The sequence below is a fragment of the Somniosus microcephalus genome, chromosome 14 (assembly GCF_052327205.1).
Source record: "Somniosus microcephalus isolate GS21.2 chromosome 14, FLI_Smic_1.0, whole genome shotgun sequence".
Classification (NCBI taxonomy): Eukaryota; Metazoa; Chordata; class Chondrichthyes; order Squaliformes; family Somniosidae; genus Somniosus; species Somniosus microcephalus.
In genome coordinates this window covers 22509204-22530326 of record NC_141000.1, presented here as the reverse complement: position 1 = coordinate 22530326, position 21123 = coordinate 22509204, and the positions used below count along the sequence as shown (strand labels likewise).

The window sequence follows — 21123 nt, the reverse complement described above, 5'->3', positions numbered from 1 at the left end:
ATAGGCGCACCAACATCAGTGTTCTCACTCAGGCCAACATCCCCAGCATCGAAGCTTTGACCACGCTCGAGCAGCTCCGATGGACGGGCCACATCGTCCGTATGCCCGATACGAGACTCCCAAAGCAAGCGCTCCAGTCGTAGCTCCGACACTGCAAGAGGGCCCCAGGTGGGCAGAGGAAACGCTTCAAGGACACCCTCAAAGCCTCCTTGAAAAAGTGCAACATACCCACCGACACCTGGGAATCCCTGGCCCAAGACCGCACAAAGTGGAGGAGAAGCATCCGGGAAGGCGCCGAACACCTCGAGTCTCTGCGCCCGGAGCAAGCAGAAGCCAAGCGCAAACAGCGGAAGGAGCACACGTCAACCCAAGCACCCCACTCACCCGCCCCTTCAACCACCGTCTGCCCCACCTGTGACAGAGACTGTAGGTCCCGCATTGGACTCATCAGTCACCTTAGAACTAATTTTTAGTGTGGAAGCAAGTCATCCTCGGTTCCGAGGGACTGCCTAAGAAGAAGAATGGAATTGCCTTTACGTGGGTAATTTCTGTTGCAACTGGCTGACAAATTCCTAGTGAGTGACCCACGGATTCCTTCCCTGTCCCAGTTGACTCCCAACATTTAAGCAGGCAGGCTTTATATTAAAGTTAGCAGTTTCATTGAGATGCAACCTTCGTGTCATATTTGACCCAAAGATGAGTTTCTAACCACATATCCGCACTAAGACAGCGTATTTCCACCTGTGTAACATTTCCCGAGATACCTGAGTTTATCCAATTCTGGCCTGATGCGCAGCCCCGATTTTAATTGCGTCACCATTGGCAGCCGTGCCTTCAACTGTCAAGGCACTAGGCTCTGGAATTCCATCCCTAAACCTCTCCGCCTCTCTGCTTCTCTTTCTTCCTTTAAGACACGTCTTAAAACCTACCTCTACCCTAATATCTTATGTGGCTCGGTGTCAAATTTTGTTTAATAACGCTCCTGTGAAGCACCATGGGACGTTTTACTGCCTTAACAACTTGCATTTATATAGCACCTTTAAGAACATATGAACATAAGAAATAGGAGGAGTAGGCCATTTTGCTCTTCGAGCCTGCTCCACCATTCAATAAGATCATGGCTGATCTTCTACCTCATCTTCACTTTACTGCACTATCCCCATATCCCTTGATTTCTTTAATCGTCAAAAATCTATCGATCTGTCTTTGAATATACTCAACGACTGAGCCTCCACAGCCCTCTAGGGTAGAGAATTCCAAAGATTCACCACTCTCTAGGTGAAGAAATTCCTCCTCATTTCAATCCTAAATGGCCAACCCCTTATTCTGAGACTGTAACCCCGGGTTCTAGACTCCCCAGCCAGGGGAAACATCCTCCCTGCATCTACCCTGTCAAGCCCTGTAAGAATTTTGTATGTTTCAATGAGATCACCTCTCATTCTTCTAAACTCTAGAGAATATAGGCTTAGTCTACTCAATCTCTCCTCATAGGACAATCCCCCCATCCCAGGAATCAGTCTGGTGAACCTTCGTTGCACTCCCTCGATGGCAAGTATATCCTTCCTTAGGTAAGGAGACCAAAACTGTACACAATACTCCAGGTGTGGTCTCACCAGGGCCCTATATAATTGCAGTAAGACTTCTTTACTCTTGTACTCAAATCCTCTTGTAATAAAGGCCAACATACCATTTGCTTTCCTAGTTGCTTGCTGTATCTGCACGTTAACTTTCAGTGATTCGTGTACAAGGACACCCAGGTCCCTCTGAACACCAACATTTCCCAATCTCTCACCATTTAAAAAATACTCTGCTTTTCGATTTTTCCGACCGAAGTGGATAACTTCACATTTCTCCACATTATATTCCATGTGCAATGTTCTTGCCCTCTCACTTAGCCTGTCTATATCCCCTTGAAGCCTCCTTGCATCCTCCTCACAACTTACATTCCCACCCAGCTTTGTATCATCATTAAATTTGGATATATTACATTTGGTCCCCTCATCCAAATCACTGATGTAGATTGTGAATAGATGAGGCCCAAGCACTGATCCTTGTGGTTCCCCACTAGTTACAGCTTGCCAACCCGAAAATGACTCATTTATTCCAATTCTCTGTTTTCTGTCCATTAACCAATCCTCAATCCATGCTAGTATATTACCCCCAATCCCATGAGCCCTAATTTTGTTTAATAACCTTGTGTGGCACCTTATCAAATGCCTTCTGAAAATCCAAATACACCACATCCACTGGTTCCCCCTTATCTATTCTGCTTGTTACAACCTCAAAAAACTAACAGATTTGACAAACATGATTTTCCTTTCATAAATCCATGTTGACTCTGTCCAATCCTCTTATTATTTTCGAAGTGCCCTGTTACCACGTCCATAATAATAAATTCTAGTATTTTTCCCTACTACTGATGTCAGGCTAACTGGTCTGTAGTTCCCCGTTTTCTCTCTCCCTCCTTTCTTAAATAGTGAGGTTACATTTGCCACATTCCAATCTGCAGGAACTGTTCTAAAATTGGCAACCAGATTGGCAACCAGTAACTAGTGGTGTTCCGCAGGGGTCAGTGCTGGGTCCCCAACTCTTTACAATCTATATTAACGATTTGGAGGAGGGGACCGAGTGTAACATATCAAAGTTTGCAGATGATACAAAGATGGGACGGAAAGTAGTGAGTGAGGAGGACATAAAAAACCTGCAAAGGGACATAGACAGGCTAAGTAAGTGGGCAGAGATTTGGCAGATGGAATACAATACTGGAAAGTGTGAGGTTATGCACTTTGGCAGGAAAAAATCATAGAGCAAGTTATTATCTTAATGGCAAGAAACTGGAAAGTACTGTAGTACAAAGGGATCTGGGGGTCCTGGTGCACGAAAATCAAAAAGTTGGTATGCAGGTGCAGCAAGTGATCAAGAAGGCCAATGGAATGTTGGCTTTTATTGCTAGGGGGATGGAATATAAAAACAGGGAGGTATTGGTGAGACCGCACCTGGAATACTGCATACAGTTTTGGTGTCCATACTTAAGAAAAGACATACTTGCTCTCGAGTCAGTACAAAGAAGGTTCACTCGGTTAATCCCGGGGATGAGGGGGGTGGTCATATGAGGAGGTTGAGTAGATTGGGACTCTACTCATTGGAGTTCAGAAGAATGAGAGGCGATCTTATTGAAACATATAAGATTGTGAAGGGACATGATCGGGTGGATGCGGTGAGGATGTTCCCAATGAAGGGTGAAACTAGAACTAGGGGGCATAATCTTAAAATAAGGGGCTGCTCTTTCAAAACTGAGATGAGGAGAAACTTCTTCACTCAGGAGGGTGGTAGGTTTGTGGAATTTGCTGCCCCAGAAAGCTGTGGAAGGTACATCATTAAATAAATTTAAAACAGAAATAGATAGTTTCCTAGAAGTAAAGGGAATTAAGGGTTATGGGGAGCACGCAGGAAATTGGACATGAGTCTAGGTTCGGAATGGTCATGGCCCTGTGGGTAGTGGAGTGGGCCCAGTTGCCGTGTAGCCTGGTTCTGCTCCTACTGTGTTCTAATTCTGTGTTAGATTTCAGGAGATGGTTTTATTCCTGTTCCTGGCTGGGGTGGAGATCGCCTTTACAGAAGGTAAGTACTGTAGAAAATATAGGGACAGAGTGATCTCCTGGAAGAATTTCGATCGCCTAGATGGGTTGGAGAGCAATTTCCCAGATTTTTTTCTCCCAAATTGGCCATTGGGTCTTTTATCTGGTTTTTCGCCTCTCCCGGGCGATCACATGGGTTCGGGTGGATGCAGAGTGATAGAAGATTTGAGGTTAGGATCAGATCAGCCATGATCTTATTGAATGGTGGAGCAGGCTCGAGGGGCCAATTGGCCTACTCCTGCTCCTATTTCTTATGTTCTTATAAAATCTATGGAATTTTGGAAAATGACAACCAATGCATCCACTATCTCTATAGCCACCTCTTTCAAAACCCTAGGATGCAGGCCATCGGGTCCAGGAGATTTATCGACTTTCAGTCCCATTAATTTCTCCAGTACTTTTTTTTTTTTTTTTTTTTACTAATACCAATTTCTTTCAGTTCCTCATTCTCACTTGAACCTTGGTTCTCCACTATTTCCGGGAAGTTTTTTTGTGTCTTCTTCCTTGAAGTATTTGTTTAATTTTTCTGCCATTTCCTTGTTGTTGTCGAGATCAGTACAGCTGATCTATGGGTTCTGAATTTAACATCACTGCACAAAGCTTGCCACTTAAATGGGCCAGTGAGTACAACATGTTTATTTCTATACCAATTGGTATTAAATTTATCAGCTGCTACATTGAACCAATGCTCCACTGGATGACTTGGGAGAGGGAAGCCATGCCATAATGGGGAATGGAGCAAAGCATTAGCATGAAATCAGGGTATTATTGTTATTTAACTGACTATTAATATCGTCGTCATTCAAATGAAGCTACATATGTAAAGGTTTAGGTATGATTACAGGCCAGGAACAAGATTATAAAATTGGTCACATTACATAGAAAACATTTTCTATGATGCACAAGGGTTATGCTAAACTCGTTTTGTAGTAACGACCTGCTGTAGAACTTTACATGACCACCAGATAGTACAGGAATGTGTTTTGTGAATGTTCCTACAGGTTGTGGTTGTTGGAGGTCAATCACCTCAGCCCCAGGACATCGCTGCAGGTGTTACTCAGGGCAGTGTCCAAGGCCCAACTATCTTCAGCTGCTTCAATGACCGTCCCTCCATCATAAAGGTAAGAAACGAGGATATTCACTGATGATTGCACAGTCTTCAGTTCCATTCGCAACTCCTCAGATAATGAAGCAGTCCATGCCCAAATGCAGCAAGACCTGGATGACATGCAGCCTTGGGCTGATAAGTGACAAGTAGCATTTGCGCCACACAAGTGCCAGGCAATGACTATCACCAACAAGCGAGAGTCTAATCACCGCCCCTTGAGATTGAACAGCATTACCATTGCCAAATCCCCCACCATCGACATCCTGAGGGGTCTCCATTGACCAGAAACTTAACTGGACCAGCCGCATAAATACTGTGGCTACAAGAGCAGGTCAGAGGCTGGGTATTGTGCGGCGAGTGTCTCACCTCCTGACTCCCCAAAGCCTTTCCACCATCGACAAGGCACAAGTAAGGAGTGTGATGGAATACTCTCCACTTGCCTGGATGAATGCAGCTGCAACAACACTGAAGAAGCTCGACACCATCCAGGACAAAGTAGCCCGCTTGATTGGCACCCCCATCCACCACCTTAAACATTCACTCCTGGCACCACTGGCGCACTGTAGCTGCAGTGTGTACCATCTACAAGATGCACTGCAGCAACTCGTCAAGGCTTCTTCGGGAGTACCTACCAAACCCGCGACCTCTTCCACCTAGAAGGACAAGGGCAGCAGGCGCATGGGAACACCATCACTTGCAAGTTCCCCTCCAAGTTACACACTATCCTGACTTGGAAATATATCGCCGTTCCCTCATCGTCACTAGGTCAAAATCATGGAACTCCCTCCCTAACAGCACTGTGGAAGTACCTTCACCACAAGTACTACAGCGGTTCAAGAAGGCGGCTCACCACCACCTTCTCAAGGGCAATTGGAGATAGGCAATAAATGCTACCCTTGCATCCCAGGAACGAATTTTAAAAAAGCTGCACATACCTTCACTGTCCTTGAACTTCTTGATAGCCACAATTTCATTGGTTTCCTACAACAAATGAAAATCAAAATTAGCAAAAATAAAATCCCAAGCTAGTCATTTCAACCCATTCTGCTTTTATTTGATATCTGAATGTAGATTAAAATTTGTCAAAAAATATCAAGCTACTTTCATATAACAATGAAAATTACCTGTAGGCTAGTTGATAAGGAAATTGTGCAAAACCATGCAAAAGTGTTTTCAAAGCTTTAGCTTGCTTATAACAGCTAAAAATGCAGGCTCCAGAGAGTAATAGTGCATAGAAAATACTATCTATGCATGTCACATACTGTAACAAAACTACAGTAACCAGTCACATTTTATAATGCCCCTTTCAGGTAGTTGAATATCTCATAGCAATGGGAACATGTGGAAGGTTAAAAACAGGACCAAACACATAGGTGAAAAGGTAGGTTCTAAAAGAGATTTTGAAGGAAGGGGACCGGTCGTAAGGAAAACTGTTTCTGGAAAGAATTCCAAAGAATCTGGGCTCCATGACTGAAAGAATGGGTTCCAAGTTGTGGAGGAAGTGGGTAAAGAATAGTAAGCCCGAGTCGGAGGAATGGAGTGGAAAGATGGGACATATTACTCAAGGTCCCTCAAATAGGATGGGACAAGAGAATGCAGGGATTTTGAAAGCAAGGAAGAGGACTTGGAATTTTAAGGACCGAGGAACAGCAAACCTGTGCAGCTACACAGGGATACAAATGTTGGAAGTGCTGGAATCTGCATCAGAATGGACTCAGTAGTTCTGCATCTATTGGAGTTTGTGAAGGGTGGGAGGGCAGTGCATTTGAGAAATCAATTCTATAGATGAAGGGTCTCAGCAGCCTAGAGAGCGAGATAAGGGCACAAGTGGGCAATGGGCACAAGTAGGTAATGCTCCTGAAGAGAAAAGATGCAGTTTCTGGCAAATGACCACACGTGCAACAGAAAGGTTAACAGGTTGGACATCTCCTGGCTGTTCTTCTGAGTACAAGACAAAAGTGTTGGGAGACAGCCTTTACTGTAACAACTACCTACAAGTGACTGCATCAAACTCAGTGGAATCAAAGTGTCTACAAGAAGCAATGAAATTACCCAACAATTAAAATTAATTGCTATGATTATTATTAGGCAGATAAAAAGGGGGGAAGTTGATGTCCTTTTAATGAGTGACCTATAACTGCCTGGGCTATTTTTGGCATTTTTTTTTTGCTAGGCCAGTGCACTTGCCGGAAAATAATCAGGTGCTATGCCAAGCAGCTGTGCTGTAGTTTATCCAATGGATTGAGTGGCTACGTTCCAGGTCTGTAAATTCCAACACTGCCTCATCCAATGTGGGATTACCCACAATCTACTTTTTCACGACAAACTGCAATATTGGATCCCAAGACACACAGAGGAGATTTCCTCACATATTTGATTCATCATTGGATAATTTCTGCTATACAATCCCCTTTCTACTCAACTGAATGTATGAATGTTATTTGGTAAGTGGTTCTTAATTCCAGATGAAGCCATGCTACTTTTAAGTAAAACAGCAATGATTAAATGGCATCAAAATATACTTATATTATTAAAAATAATTCACAAGTATTCTGAACTATGCCAATACTGTGCATTTCCTTCTGAAAAGCTTATAGAAGTCTCAACAAAAAATGCTTAAAAAAGTAAAATGACAGAAAAATGAGAATGAAAATGTAAATTAAAAAAATTGAAGAACTTAAACATTTTCTCTCAAAACTATTAGGAGCAATGATTTTGATGTCAGGATCGTAGCATTTCCAACTGCCCTAAAGTTAAGTGTCTGTGAATCCTGGTCAAATTTAACAGTCTCTTCCCACATATTTTTCCCCATAAGGACTGTGTAAACATTTAATAGATTAAGAAAACCTTATCTGCATTTATATTTTTGTGTTCTCAATCTGCCCTCCTTTATTTTTTCTGTGCAAACCAAAGCACTCAGCTTTGGACCCCACTTCACAAACCCTTGCCACTGACTCCACCCCCCTCCTAAGCCATGGTCTCATGCCAAACCAGACTGTTCACAACCTCTATCTTGTTAGACCCCAAGCTGTGTTTCTGAAGCCCATATTCTCTCTATCACGATGATGGCCTCCTTCCACCTCCATAACATGGCCTGCAACCGCCCCTTCTTCAGCCCATCTGCCACTGAAACCCTCATCTAGATCTTCATAACCTCCAAGCGTGACTATTCAAATGCTCCCCTGGGCAGCCTGCCACACTCCACCCTCGATAAACTTCCGCTCAGGTAAAGTTCTGCTGTCCCTATCTGAGCCTGCACCAAGTCCGACTCACCCATCACCCCTGCCCTCACCAACCTAAATAAGGTCCTGATCCCCCAATATCTCAAATTTAAAATTCTCATCCTCATGTCTAAATCATGGCCTCACTCACCCCCATCTCTGTAACCTTCTCCAGCTCTACAGTCACCCCCTTATAAACTCTGTAATCCACTGACTCTGGCCTTTTGTGCATCCCTCCCCTCCTTTTGCTCCATGACCATGCCTTAACGTAGCCTCGGCCCCGTGCTCTGGAATTCCCTCACTAAACCCCTCCACCTTTCCACCTCCCTCTCCTCCTTTAAGAACTTCCTTAAGACCCACTTCTGCAACCAAGCTTTTGGTCATCCCTCCTAATATTTCCTTCACTGGCACAGATTATACAGAAAGCAGATAGAGAACTGGTAGTGCAAATACACTAATTAAAAAAATTTTTTTTAAATTTGTTTATGGGATCAGGGCGTCACTGGCAATGCCAGCATTTATTGCCCATCCCTAGTTGCCCTTGAGAAGGTGATGATGAGCCGCTTTCTTGAACCGCTGCAGTCCATGTGGTAATGGTACTCCCACAGTGCTGTTAGGTAGGGAGTTCCAGGATTTTGACCCAGCAACGATGAAGGGTTGGCGATATACTTCTAAGTCAGGATGGTGTGTGACTTGGAGGTGGTGGTGTTCCCATGCGCCTGCTGCCCTTGTCCTTCTAGGTGGAAGAGGCCGCGGGTTTGGGAGGTGCTGCCGAAGAAGCCTTGTCGAGTTGCTGCAGTGCATCTTGTAGATGGTACACACTGCAGCCATGGAACGCCGGTGGAGGGAGTGAATGTTTAAGGTGATGGATGGGATGCCAATCAAGCGGGCTGCTTTGTCCTGGATGGTGTCTAGCTGGTGGAAAGTCTTTGGGGAGTCAGGAGGTGAGACACTCGCCGCAGAATACCTAGCCTCTGACCTGCTTTTGTTGCCACACTATTTATGTGGCTGATCTACTTAAGTTTCTGGTCAATGGTGACCCCTCAGGATGTTGATGGTGGGAGAATTCGGCGATGGTAATGCTGTTGAATGTCAAGGGGAGGTGGTTAGACTCTCGCTTGTTGAAGATAGTCATTGCCTGGCACTTGTGTGGCAGCTAGGGGCTAAATTAAAAAGCAGAACAACAAAGGTAATAATCTCTGGATTACTACCTGAGCCACATGCAAATTGGCATAGGGTAAATAACATCAGAGTGGCTCAAAGATTGGTGTGGGAGAAATGGGTTTCAATTTCTGGGGCACTGGGACCCGCACTGGGCTAAGAGGGAGCTGTTCCATCGGCACGGGCTTCATTTGAACCAGGCTGGGACCAGTGTCCTGGCAAATCGAATAACTAGGGCTTTAAACTAAATAGTGGGGTGGGGGGCGCGGAGGGATACGTGGAGGGGAAATTTAAAAAGTCAAAGAAATTTGAGACGGCAAAAGTGCAGGTTAGCGATAGGGGTAATGATAGGTTGATTGGCCATGATAAAAAAAAATTGGCCCTTAGTGTTAGGGGGGATTAAATACGTGGGGTTACGGGGTTACAGGGATAGGGCTTGCGTGGGATGGCTGTCGGTGTAGGGACCGGGTGCTAGGGTTTGGATGATCAGCCATGATCTCGTTGAATGGCGGAGCAGGCTCGAAGGGCCTACTCCTGCTCCTATCTTCTATGTTTCTAACCAGAGTGTGACAGGAAGGGACATAAGAAGTAGGAGGAGTAAGCTATACGGCCCCTCAAGCCTGCTCCGCCATTCAATAGGATCATGGCTGATCCGAACCTAGACTCACGTCCACTTCCCTGCCCGCTCCCCGTAACCCCTAATTCCCTTATCAGCTAGGAAACTGTCTATCTCCGTTTTAAATGTATTTAATGTCGCAGCTTCCACAGCTCTCTGAGGTAGCAAATTCCATAGATTTACTACCCCGAGTGAAGAAGTTTCTCCTCATCTCAGTTTTGAAAGGGCAGCCCCTTATTCCAAGAGTATGCCCCCTAGTTCTAGTCTCACCCATCAGTGGAAACATCCTCCCCGCATCCACCCGATCAAGCCCCCTCACAATCTTACATGTTTCGATAAGATTGCCTCTCATTCTTCTGAATTCCAATGAGTAGAGGCCCAACCTACTCAACCTTTCCTCATAAGTCAACCCCCTCATCTCCGGAATCAACCGAGTGAACCTTCTCTGAACTGCTTCGAGAGCAAGTATATCTTTTCTTAAATATGGAAACCAAAACTGTACGCAGTACACACGTAAGAGTGCATCAGCAAGAGGGGTCAGTGTAGGGAAAAAAGATACGCAGCATTCATAACAAGATAGATGAGTTGACAGCACTAATAGAAATAAATGGGTATGATCTGATAGCCATTACAGAGACGTGGTTGCAAGGTGAACAAGGCTGGGAACTGAATATTCAGGGGTATTTGACATTTCATAAGGACAGGCAGAAAGGAAAAGGAGGTGGTGTAGCTCCATTAATAAGGGATGAGATCAGTGCAGTAATGAGAAATGATATTGGCCTAGAAGATCAAGACGTAGAATCAGTTTGGGTGGGGATAAGAAATAATAAGGGTAAGAAGTCACTGGTCCGGCGGGGGGGGGGGGGGGGGGGGGGCGGGGGGAGGGGTCTACAGGCCCCCCAAACAGTAACCACACTGTAGGACAGAGTATAAATCAAGAAATAATAGAGGCTTGTAAGAAAGGTACGACTAGAATCATGGGAGATTTTAATCTTCATATTGATTGGACAAAGCAAATTGGCAAAGGTGGACTTGAGGAAGAGTTCTTGGAGTGTATACGGGATGGCTTCTTCGAACAATGTTGTGGAACCAACCAGGGAGAAGACTATTTTAGATCTGGTAATGTGTAACGAGGCTGGATTAATTAATGATCTCGAAGTGAAGGATCCTCTTGGGAAGAGTGATCATAGCATGGTAGAATTTCAAATTCAGTTTGTGGGTGAGAAAGCTAGGTCTCAAACTAGTGTCCAAACAAAGGTAATTACAAAGATATGAAGGCAGACTTGGTTAAAGTGGACTGGGAAAATATATTATAGGGCAAGACTGCAGAAAAGCAGTGGCAAACATTTAAGGAGATATTTCATAACTCTTAGCAAAGATATATTCCAGTGAGAAAGAAAGAATCTAAGAGAAGGATGAACCATCCGTGGCTAACTAAGGAAGTAAAGGATGGTATCAAATTGAAAACAAAAGCATACAATGTTGCCAAGAATAGTGAAAGGCCGGAGGATTGGGACATTTTTTAAAACCAGCAAAGGACGACTAAAAAATGAGAGAGAGAGAAGATGGCTTATGAGAGCAAGCTAGCAAGAAATATAAAAACAGACAGTAAGAGCATCGCCAGGTATATAAAAAGGGAGAGTGTAGCTAAAGTAAACATTAGTCCCCTAGAGGATGAGTCTGGGGAATTAATAATGGGAAACATGGAAATGGCAGAGACTTTGAACAAATATTTTGTATCGGTCTTCACGGTAGAAGACACTAAAAGTATCCCAATAATGGATAATCAAGGGGCTATTGGGGTGGGGGGGGGGGGAACTTAAAACAATCACCATCACTAGAGAAAAAGTACTAGGCAAACTAATGGGACTAAAGGTGGACAAGTCCCCTGGACCCGATGGCCTGCACCCTAGAGTCTTAAAAGAGGTGGCTGCAGAGACAGTGGATGCCTTGGTTGTAATCTACCAAAATTCCCTGGATTATGGAGGTCCCAGCTGACTGGAAAACTGCAAATGTAATGCCCCATTTAAGAAAGGAGGGAAACAGAAAGCAGGCAACTATCGACCAGTTAGCCTAACATCTGCCATTGGGAAAATGCTGGAGTCCATCATTAAGGAAGTGGTAGGAGGACATTTAGAAAATCATAATATAGTCAAGCAGAGTCAGCGTGGTTTATGAAAGGGAAATCATGTTTGACGAATTTGCTGGAGTTCTTTGAGGATGTAACGAGCAGGGTGGATAAAGGGGAACCAGTAGATGTCGTCTATTTGGATTTCCAGAAGGAATTCGATAAGATGCCACATAAAAGGTTACTACACAAGATAAGAGCTCACAGGGTTGGGGGGTAATATATTAGCATGGATAGAGGATTGGCTAACTAACAGAAAGTCGGGATAAATGAGTCATTTTCAGGTTGGCAAACTGTAACTAGTGGGTTGCTGCAGGGATCAGTGCTGGGGCCTCAACTATTTACAATCTATATTAATGACTTGGATGAAGGGACTGAGCGTAATGTAGCCAAATTTGCTGATGATACAAAGATAGGTGGGAAAGCAAATTGTGTGGAGGATGCAAAGAATCTCCAAAGGGATATAGATAGGCCACTGAGTGGGCAAAAATCTGGCAGATGGAGTACAATGTGGGAAAATGCAAGGTTATCCACTTTGGTAGGAAGAATAAAAAAGCAAATTATTTAAATGGGGAGAGATTGCAAAATACTGAGGTACAGAAGGATCTGACGGTCCTTGTACATGAATCACAAAAAGTTAGCATGCAGGTACAGCAAGTAATTAGGAAGGCAAATGGAATGTTGGCCTTTATTACAAAGGGAATGGAGTACAAAAGTAGGGAAGTCCTGGTACAACTGTACAGGGCGTTGGTGAGACCACACCTGGAGTAGTGTGTACAGTTTCGGTCTCCTTATTTAAGGAAGGATATACTTGCATTGGAGGCAGTTCAGAGAAGGTTCACGAGGTTGATTCCATAGATGAAGGGGTTGTCTTATGAAGAAAGGTTGAGCAGGTTGGGCCTATGCTCATTGGACTTTAGAAGAATGAGAGGGGATCTTATTGAAACATATAAGATTCTGAAGGGGTTTGACAGGGTAGATGCAGAGAGGATGTTTCCCCTCGTGGGGAAATCTAGAACTAGGGGGCATAATTTCAGAATAAGGGGGCACCCATTTAAAACGGAAATGGAGGAGGAATTTCTTCTCTCAGAAGGTCATGAATCTTTGGAATTCTCTTCCCCAGAGAGCTGTGGAGACTGGATCATTGAATATATTTAAGGTGGAGATAGACAGATTTTTGAAAGGTACGGGAGTCCAGGGTTATGGGGAGCAGGCATCGAAGTGGAGTTGAAGCCAAGATCAGATCAGCCATGATCTTATTGAATGGCGGAGCAGGCTCAAGGGACCAAATGACCTACTCCTGCGCCTACGTTTTATGTTCTTATGTAGAACTGTCCTTAATTTGTTACTAACTGACAAGCTCGTTCAGAGAGGTCAAATGTAGCAAATGGAAAGGCAGTGCATTACCTTGGTTTAGTTGGTAACACTCTTACCGCTGAGTCAGAAAGAAGGGTACAATCCTAAAGGGAGTGCATGAACAGAGAGACCTGGGAGTATATGTGCACAAATCGTTGAAGGTGGCAGGGCAGGTTGAGAAAGCAGTTAAAAATGCATAGGGGATACTGGGCTTCATAAATAGAGGCAGAGAGTACAAAAGCAAGGAGGTTATGATGAACCTGTATAAAATACTGGTTCGGCCTCAACTGGAGTACTGTGTCCAATTCTGGGCACCACACTTTAGGAAGGACATGAAGGCCTTAGAGAGGGTGCAGAAAAGATTTACAAGAATGATTCCAGGGATGAGGAACTCCAGTTATGTGGCTAGACTGGAGAAGCTGGGGTTGTTCTCCTCAGAGCAGAGAAGGTTGAGAGGTGTTCTAAAATCATGAGGGGTCTGGACAGAGCAGATAGAGAGAAACTGTTCCCATTGGCAATAGGGTCGAGAACCAGAGGATACAGACTCAAGGTGATTGGCAGAAGAACCAAAGACGACATGAGGAAAAACTTTTTTATGCAGCAAGTGGTTAGAATCTGGAATGCACTGCCTGAAAGGGTGGTGGAGGCAGACTCAATCGTGGCTTTCAAAAGGGAATTGGATAAGTACCTGAAGGAAAAAAATTTGTAGGGCTACGAGGAAAGAGTGGGGGAGCGAGACTAGCTAGAAGTGCCCTTGCAGAGAGCCGGCACAGGCTCGATGGGCCGAATGGCCTCCTTCTGTGCTGTAACCATTCTATGATTCTATAAGGTTGTGAATTTCAGCCCCCACCAGGATTTGAGCACAGAATCTAGGCTGATACTCCAGCACAATACAAAAGGAATACTATATTGAAAGAGGTTGCCACCATTCGAAGATGAATGGCCATTCTTCAAGTGCGCTGAGCAGCTGAGCTTCTCCTTCAAACAATAACCAAAAAAAAGCTGTTTGCGGAACAAATGCTGGGTGAAGAATAGCTGCTGTGATTGCCCATGTAACACTTATTCCAAAACAGTCATTGTATTGCGAAAGTAATTTCTTCTGTGAAGTGCTTTGAGACATTCACAAGATAAGGAGCTATGTAAATGCAAGTATTAGCTGTCAAAGTAAGTTTTCTTTATAGTGTGCATTCAGAAGGCTTTGGAAAGCATGCCACGTGTGTAATTCTGATTGACTTAAACAGCATTCACAAAAATACAAATTATAACAGATCACCAAGCAATGCAAACTACCTCAACTGTTATTAAACATGTAGGAAATAAACAAGTTGGAAAACTACAAATTAACCAGCAACAAAATGCTACCAATGAATAATCACACCAAGCAACATAAAAGGACCAAACAACCAACAATAACCACAAAGTCACTCATGAAATTGCTCAGACTGTTTTTTGCAAGTGCTTTCAATGGTTTCTCATCAACTCTTAAGATATAAATCTGTAAGTAAATTTTGACATTTAAAAACCTAAATAATTCACCGTAAACTATTCAAAAATCCATAAAATTGCCCTTGATCCATTAAATTGTCATTGCCCCCTTGCAAATCAAACCAATAGGTTTTACTCCCAGAAGCCTATCCTTGCTCGGGTCCTTGGCTCTTTTCTTGGAGCTTTCTTTGTGCAGCTGGGCTTCCCCGCCTTAATGTTTTTTTGGATCAACACACAGCAGTTTCTTCCCTCTCCAGGAGACATTGTGGCTAGATTTTAAGCACACATGCTCCCATTCAGTATCTCCATATCTTCAAACAAACTTATGTTCAGTCTCTTCAGCTGTGCCCACTCTGCAACACTCCTCACCTGCACCTTGACAACACCTCTCGCCTACCTTGTAGTGCTCACACTCAGTCCATAGGCTTTGGTGAATACTTTTATCGCTGCCAAAGACTCTGCCACACTCTGATATGACACCTCTCGTATGCACACAAGTGGCTCCATTGCTAGATATCATGCTCCAAGATCTGGCCCTGCGCCCCAACCCCATCCTGAGTGCTTCCAGCTACACATATCAGTATCTTCCATGTCCCTCCTCAGCTGTCTCAAAATCCAACCCCTCCAAGTACTGCCAATCCCTACCCAGCCTTAGTATACCCATACCCCCAAGACATTCACTGCTATCAAACCTTAGGCACCCAACCTCCAACTGCCAACATTTGGTAAAAATAGATTTATTATAATGTTGCACTCAAAACAGAAGTCACACCTTCACACCAGACAATAATCTGATCATAATAACTGACGGGTACAATCACAGAATCTCAGAATCACAGAATCTACAGTGCAGATAGAGGCCATTTCGGCCCATCAAGCCTGCACCGACACATATCCCACCCTATCCCCGTAACCCCATGTAGTTAATCCCCTAACACGAAGGGTCAATTTATCATAGCCAAATCAACCTAATCTGCACATCTTTGGACACAATGTATTTTGATAGGCTACTATTTTAATAGCAAAGTTGTTAAATGTTAATGTTCAACTACAACACCTCCTGATTAGTATATGTAGTGAGTTGCCCATTTACCAGTGTGTCAGACTGTTAGCTTGCTGGATTGACTTGCTAAATACAGGAAACTTCGCGATATCCGGCACCGACGGGACCGGCGTGATGCTGATCTATGAAAACTTCTGGACAGACCAGCGCTAATGTTGAAGGATACGGAGGTTTTCATCTCCCTATCTGGCAACAAACACTGTTGCTTAGCAACAGCTGGTAAACAGTCGGCCCGTACCTTGGAAGCGTCTCTGTAGCTTAGCAACAGCTTCAGAGAGGCTTTCCAGAGACTGACTGTTTAAAAAAATGCTAGAAGGAAAAAAACCTAAAACGGCTGCTGATTTCTGCCGTTAGATCGAGGTTTCCGGCCATACAACCTTCGGATAAACCAAAGTTTCCTGTAGTGTATTCAACCGGTACATCTCACCAGAACAGTCTTCCGAAAACATTTGGATCCAAGCAGAATATTGGACATAAAGTTTGTTATTTTGCATTTTTGTCTGGCTGTGGGACACAGAGGCAAAAAAATGACTCGCTAGGTATACGTGAATCCTGCAAAAGCTGTACCTTGTTGTTTGTCTAAGAAAATAGACTTTTGTAAGCTTAGCCCAGCTCAAAGCACTCTTTCTTCTTAGTCAGAAGTTATGAGTTCCATCCCCAGTTCAGGACTTGAGTATCTAGGTTGACACGTCAGTGCAGCACTGAAGGAGTGCTACATAGTCACAGTTGTCACCTTGCGAATGAGACATTAAACCAAGGGCATTCAGGTGCAGGTGTTCTGATCAACACAAAGCTAGGTGGAAAAGTGAGCTGTGAGGAGGATGCAAGGAGCCTGCAAAGGGATATAAACAGGTTAAGTGAGTGGGCAATAAAGGTGGCAGATGGAGTATAATGTGAGGAAATGTGAGGTTATTCACTTTGATAGGAAGAGTAGGAAAACCGAATATTTTTTAAATAGTGAGAAACGAGCAAATGTTGGTGTTCAGAGAGAATTAGGTGTCCTAGTACAAGAAACAGAGTTAGCATGCAGGTACAGCAAGCAATTAGGAAGGCAAATGGTGTGTTGGCCTTTATTGCAGGGGGTTGGAGTACAAGAGTAAGGAAGTGTTGCTACAATTGTACAGGGCCTTGGTGAGACCACGCCTGGAGTACTGTGCACAGTTTTGGTCTCCTTATCTGAGGAAGGGTATCCTTGCCTTAGAAGCTGTGCAACGGAGGTTCACTAAGACTGATTCCTGGGCTGAGAGGGTTGTCCTATGAGGAGAGATTGAGTAGATTGGGCCGATACTCTCTGGAGTTTAGAAGAATGAGAGGTGCTCTCATTGAAACATAAGATTCTGAAGGGGATTGATAGGATAGCTACTGAGAGAGAGATAGTTTCCCCTGGCTGGAGAGTCCAGAACTAGGGGGCATAGTCTCAGGATAAGTCGTCGGCCATTTAAGACTGAGATGAGGAGGAATTTATTCACTCAGAGGGTTGTGAATCTTTGGAATTCTCTACCCAAAGGACTGTGGATGCTGAATCGTTGAGTATAATCAAGGCTGAGATAGATAGATTTTTGAATTCTAGGGGGTATCAAGGGATATGGGGATCGGGCGGGAAAGTGGAGTTGAGGTCGAAGATCAGCGATGGTCTTATTGAATGGCAGAGAAGGCTCAAGGGGCCATATAGCTGACTCCTGCTCCTATTCTTCTTTTCTTAGGTTAATTTCTCCCTCAAAGAAAACCATCAAAAATTGAACTGGTCAGTCATCTTATTTTTTTTTATGCGAGATTTACTGTGAGCAAATTAGATGCCACTTTTCCCTATGTAACAGTGACTATACTTCAAAAAGTACTTCATGATATGTGAATTGCTTTGGGACATCCTAAGCATGTAATAAGGCATTCTATAAATGCAACTTTGTTCTTTCTCATCTCTCTTTGAAAAGCATTTGCTCAATTCTAAGTTCTGCAAGCATGCTTTCAAAGAATCTCATCTGGCTGGTTTGTCCTTAAACACAAAGGGTTGTAGAAGTTTGGAACTCTCTTCCGCAAACAGCAACTGAAGCTAGGTCAATTGTTAATTTTAAATCTGAGATTGATAGCTTTTTGTTAACCAAAGGTATTATGTGATATGGGCCAAAGGAGTTAGGTCGCAGATCAGCCATGATCTCATTGAATGGCAGAACAGGCTCGAGGGGTTGAATGGTCTACTCCTGTTCCTAACTGGTTCCCGAGTACCGCTGTTTAGCGACTGAATACAATACTGTTATTGCTTGTTTTGGTAAGTAACTCTATCCATGAATAAACCCATTTGCTAGTTTAGCCTGTTACAGAAGTGTTTGGCAAGGCTGATATTAAACACTCTCATACTGTATCCCCCACAACTCCCAGGTGACAGCATTTTCTTCCTGCTCCCACCCACATACTAACCCCACCCTCTGCATCATGCAACTGAAGGCTCCCGTCTCTCCAAGTCTGACCGCCACCGCTGACATTGTTTTCAATTCTTCTTCGCCTGATCTTATTCCTTATCTACAACCAAATATATATTAGCACCAATCTTGCTGTATATCTTAGGCCAGAGGCCTTCCTGGGGTCCCCAGAAACATCAAAATCCTGGGGGTCCCTAAGATATTCAGATTTTCTAGCATGTTATATCAATTCCTATATGTTAATAAAAACATTTTTTTTGCAATATTAGCACCATTTTTCTTTGGGCAGCTGACAGAGGCTGTCGAGGAGACGTTGGAGAGGGAACATCCAGGAGTATCCTCTGACTCACCATGAATATGAAGGGAATTCGGCTATTATTAAAAACATTACATTGGTCTATAAGGGGTGCTGTTGGGGTTGAAGGATGCTGTTGGATCAGAATTTTAAAATGTGTGCTCAAAACTGACACCAGATGCCGGAAATGGAAAGTGCGCCATTTCCCAGCATTAGCATTCTCACTTAGGCCACAAAATGTCACATAAAAATTAAAAATACATCACTTTTCTTGTATAAAAATCGCTGGCTTGTGTGATCATTTTGCTTGAGTGACAAACCGCTGACCACTGTTGAGGACCGATTAGTCAGATTATTCAGAACCACAACATTGATTTTAGAAGATCAGATTTAAATAGGGAACAAAAATTTTGATTTAAGAACTAGGCATCAAGCACCCAAAAATAAGTTTATAGATGAAGAAGCTACAGTTTATAGAGAAAAACACAAATTTTCACAGGTAGTTATTTAGTCGGATGCAACACTTTTTGGAATATGGATGGCACAGAACAAAAGGGGAAAAAAAGGCATTTTAGCGAGAGGAAAGTCAACAATTCCCAGTTGTTTGACACAAAACACAATGCTTAGATGGCCAACAATATTTTTAGCCAATGGTTATAGCAGTAGGAGCTCAACTTGCCCAAAGCAGCTCTATCTTTTCCCACTCGTTCCTCGCCCATTAAAGAATAACAATGAATATATATTTCACAATCTACTTCGCCAGATGCTGTTTTCTGATGTTTCTCCCTAAGTTGTGGTTACCAAAAAAAAGAGCTGCTTACGTTAGCAAGTGTGGTTGCTCTATCTGCATATATAACATTAAAGTCCTCAACTATTTGAAATCAGGGCAGGTTATTCACAATATATATATAAATGATCTAGACGAGGGAACTAGATGTAATATCTCCAAGTTTGCAGGCGACACAAAGATGGGTGGGCGTGTGTGCTGTGAGGAGGATGCCGAGAAACTCCAGTATGATTTGGACAGGTTGGGTAATTGGGCAGAAGCATGGCAGATGCAGTATAATGTGGATAAATGTGAGGTTATCCACTTTGGTGGCAAAAACAGGAAGGCAGATTATCTGAACGGCAATAGATTGGGAGAAGGGGAAGTGCAACGAGACCTGGGTGTCCTTGTGCACCAATCACTGAAGGTAAGCATGCAGGTGCAGCAGGCGGTTAAGAAGGCAAATGGTATGTTGGCCTTCGTAGCAAGAGGGTTCGAGTACAGGAACAAGGATGTCTTGCTGCAGTTGTACAGGGCCTTGGTGAGACCACACCTTGAGTACTGTGTGCAGTTTTGGTTGCCTTATCTGAGGAAGGATGTTCTTGCCATGGAGGGAGTGCAGCAAAGATTCACCAGACTGATACCTGGGATGGCAGGAATGACTTATGAGGAGAGATTGGGTCGATTGGGCTTATACTCGCTGGAGTTTAGAAGAATGAGGGGGAATCTCATTGAAACTTATAAAATTCTAACAGGACTAGATGCAGGATGTTCCCAATGGCGGGGGAGTCCAGAACCAGGGGTCACAGTCTAAGGATAAGGGGTAAGCCATTTAGGACAGAGATGAGGAGGAATTTCTTCACCCAGAGAGTGGTGAACCTGTGGAATTCCCTACCACAGAAGGCAGTGGAGGCCAATTCATTAAATATATTCAAGGAGTTGTTAGATATATTTCTTAAGGCTAAAGGGATCAAGGGGTATGGGGAGAAGGCAGGGACAGGGTACTGAATTTGGATGATCAGCCATGATCTCATTGAATGGTGGAGCAGGCTCGAGGGGCCAAATGGCCTACTCCTGCTCCTATCTTCTATGTTTCTATGTTAGCAAATAAAACATTAGCTTCTAAATTTCCAAAATGTATTAAATTTGGTTACAATTTTAGGCATGAATATTATATTTTTAGATTACTGGTCCGTCCACCTGCATGCCAGATCAAATAACGTTGGCCCGTATTTTCCGATTGCAGGCCTCCCACGGCTTTACTGGAGGGCTCCCGGGGCGCACACGCTTCCGCTCCTGGGCCTCACCAAACTTGAAGTGCGCAGGGCCCACGTATCCCAGAGGCGCAGGTAGTTCGCAGCGTCCCTGGGATCACATGGGCCATGGGGAGCAAATCACAGAAGGGAATCTTCCTTCATACATTTGACAGGAAGACCTGTCATATATGAATGGAGATCAATGAAAAAATAGTAAAACTTTAAATAAATTTTGAAAAATATATTTTTTAAATGACTTAAAATTACAATAAATTAAGTATTTTAAACAAAAATTTAATTTTTTGAAAAAAATAATTGAAGTTTTTTACGGGGCTAAAAATAAACTTACCATTTAAAAAAAAAAATTTTAACTTTTTTTCAACTCTTATCCTGGTAAAAGCAGGCCTTACACCTGCTTTTACCAGGCGTAAGAACTGTAAGGGTTTCCTGCGGGCGGAGGGTCTCCACAACGCGGAACTATCTGCCCGCAGAGGCCCTTCTCCAGGACAGGTGGAGGATCTGTCAAGACCATTCTGACAGATCGGAAATGTTCGTTTTCAGCGCATGCGCTGTGCATGCCTGAAACCGGCATTTCCGATGTCCCTACGGGTGG

The 21123-nt window shown here is 43.7% G+C and overlaps 1 protein-coding gene across 6 annotated transcripts in view; it reads right to left on the bottom strand.

Annotated features, from left to right (window-relative positions):
* The window catches only part of LOC147107374 (cyclin-dependent kinase-like 5), a 145916-nt gene that overhangs the window by 64983 nt on the left and 59810 nt on the right, over positions 1-21123 (bottom strand). For all 6 annotated transcript variants that reach the window (XM_086006340.1, XM_086006337.1, XM_086006339.1 and 3 more), the window contains one exon: positions 5682-5727. In XM_086006340.1, coding sequence (XP_085862466.1) covers positions 5682-5727 — 46 coding nt within the window. The remainder of the gene's footprint in view (positions 1-5681; positions 5728-21123) is intronic.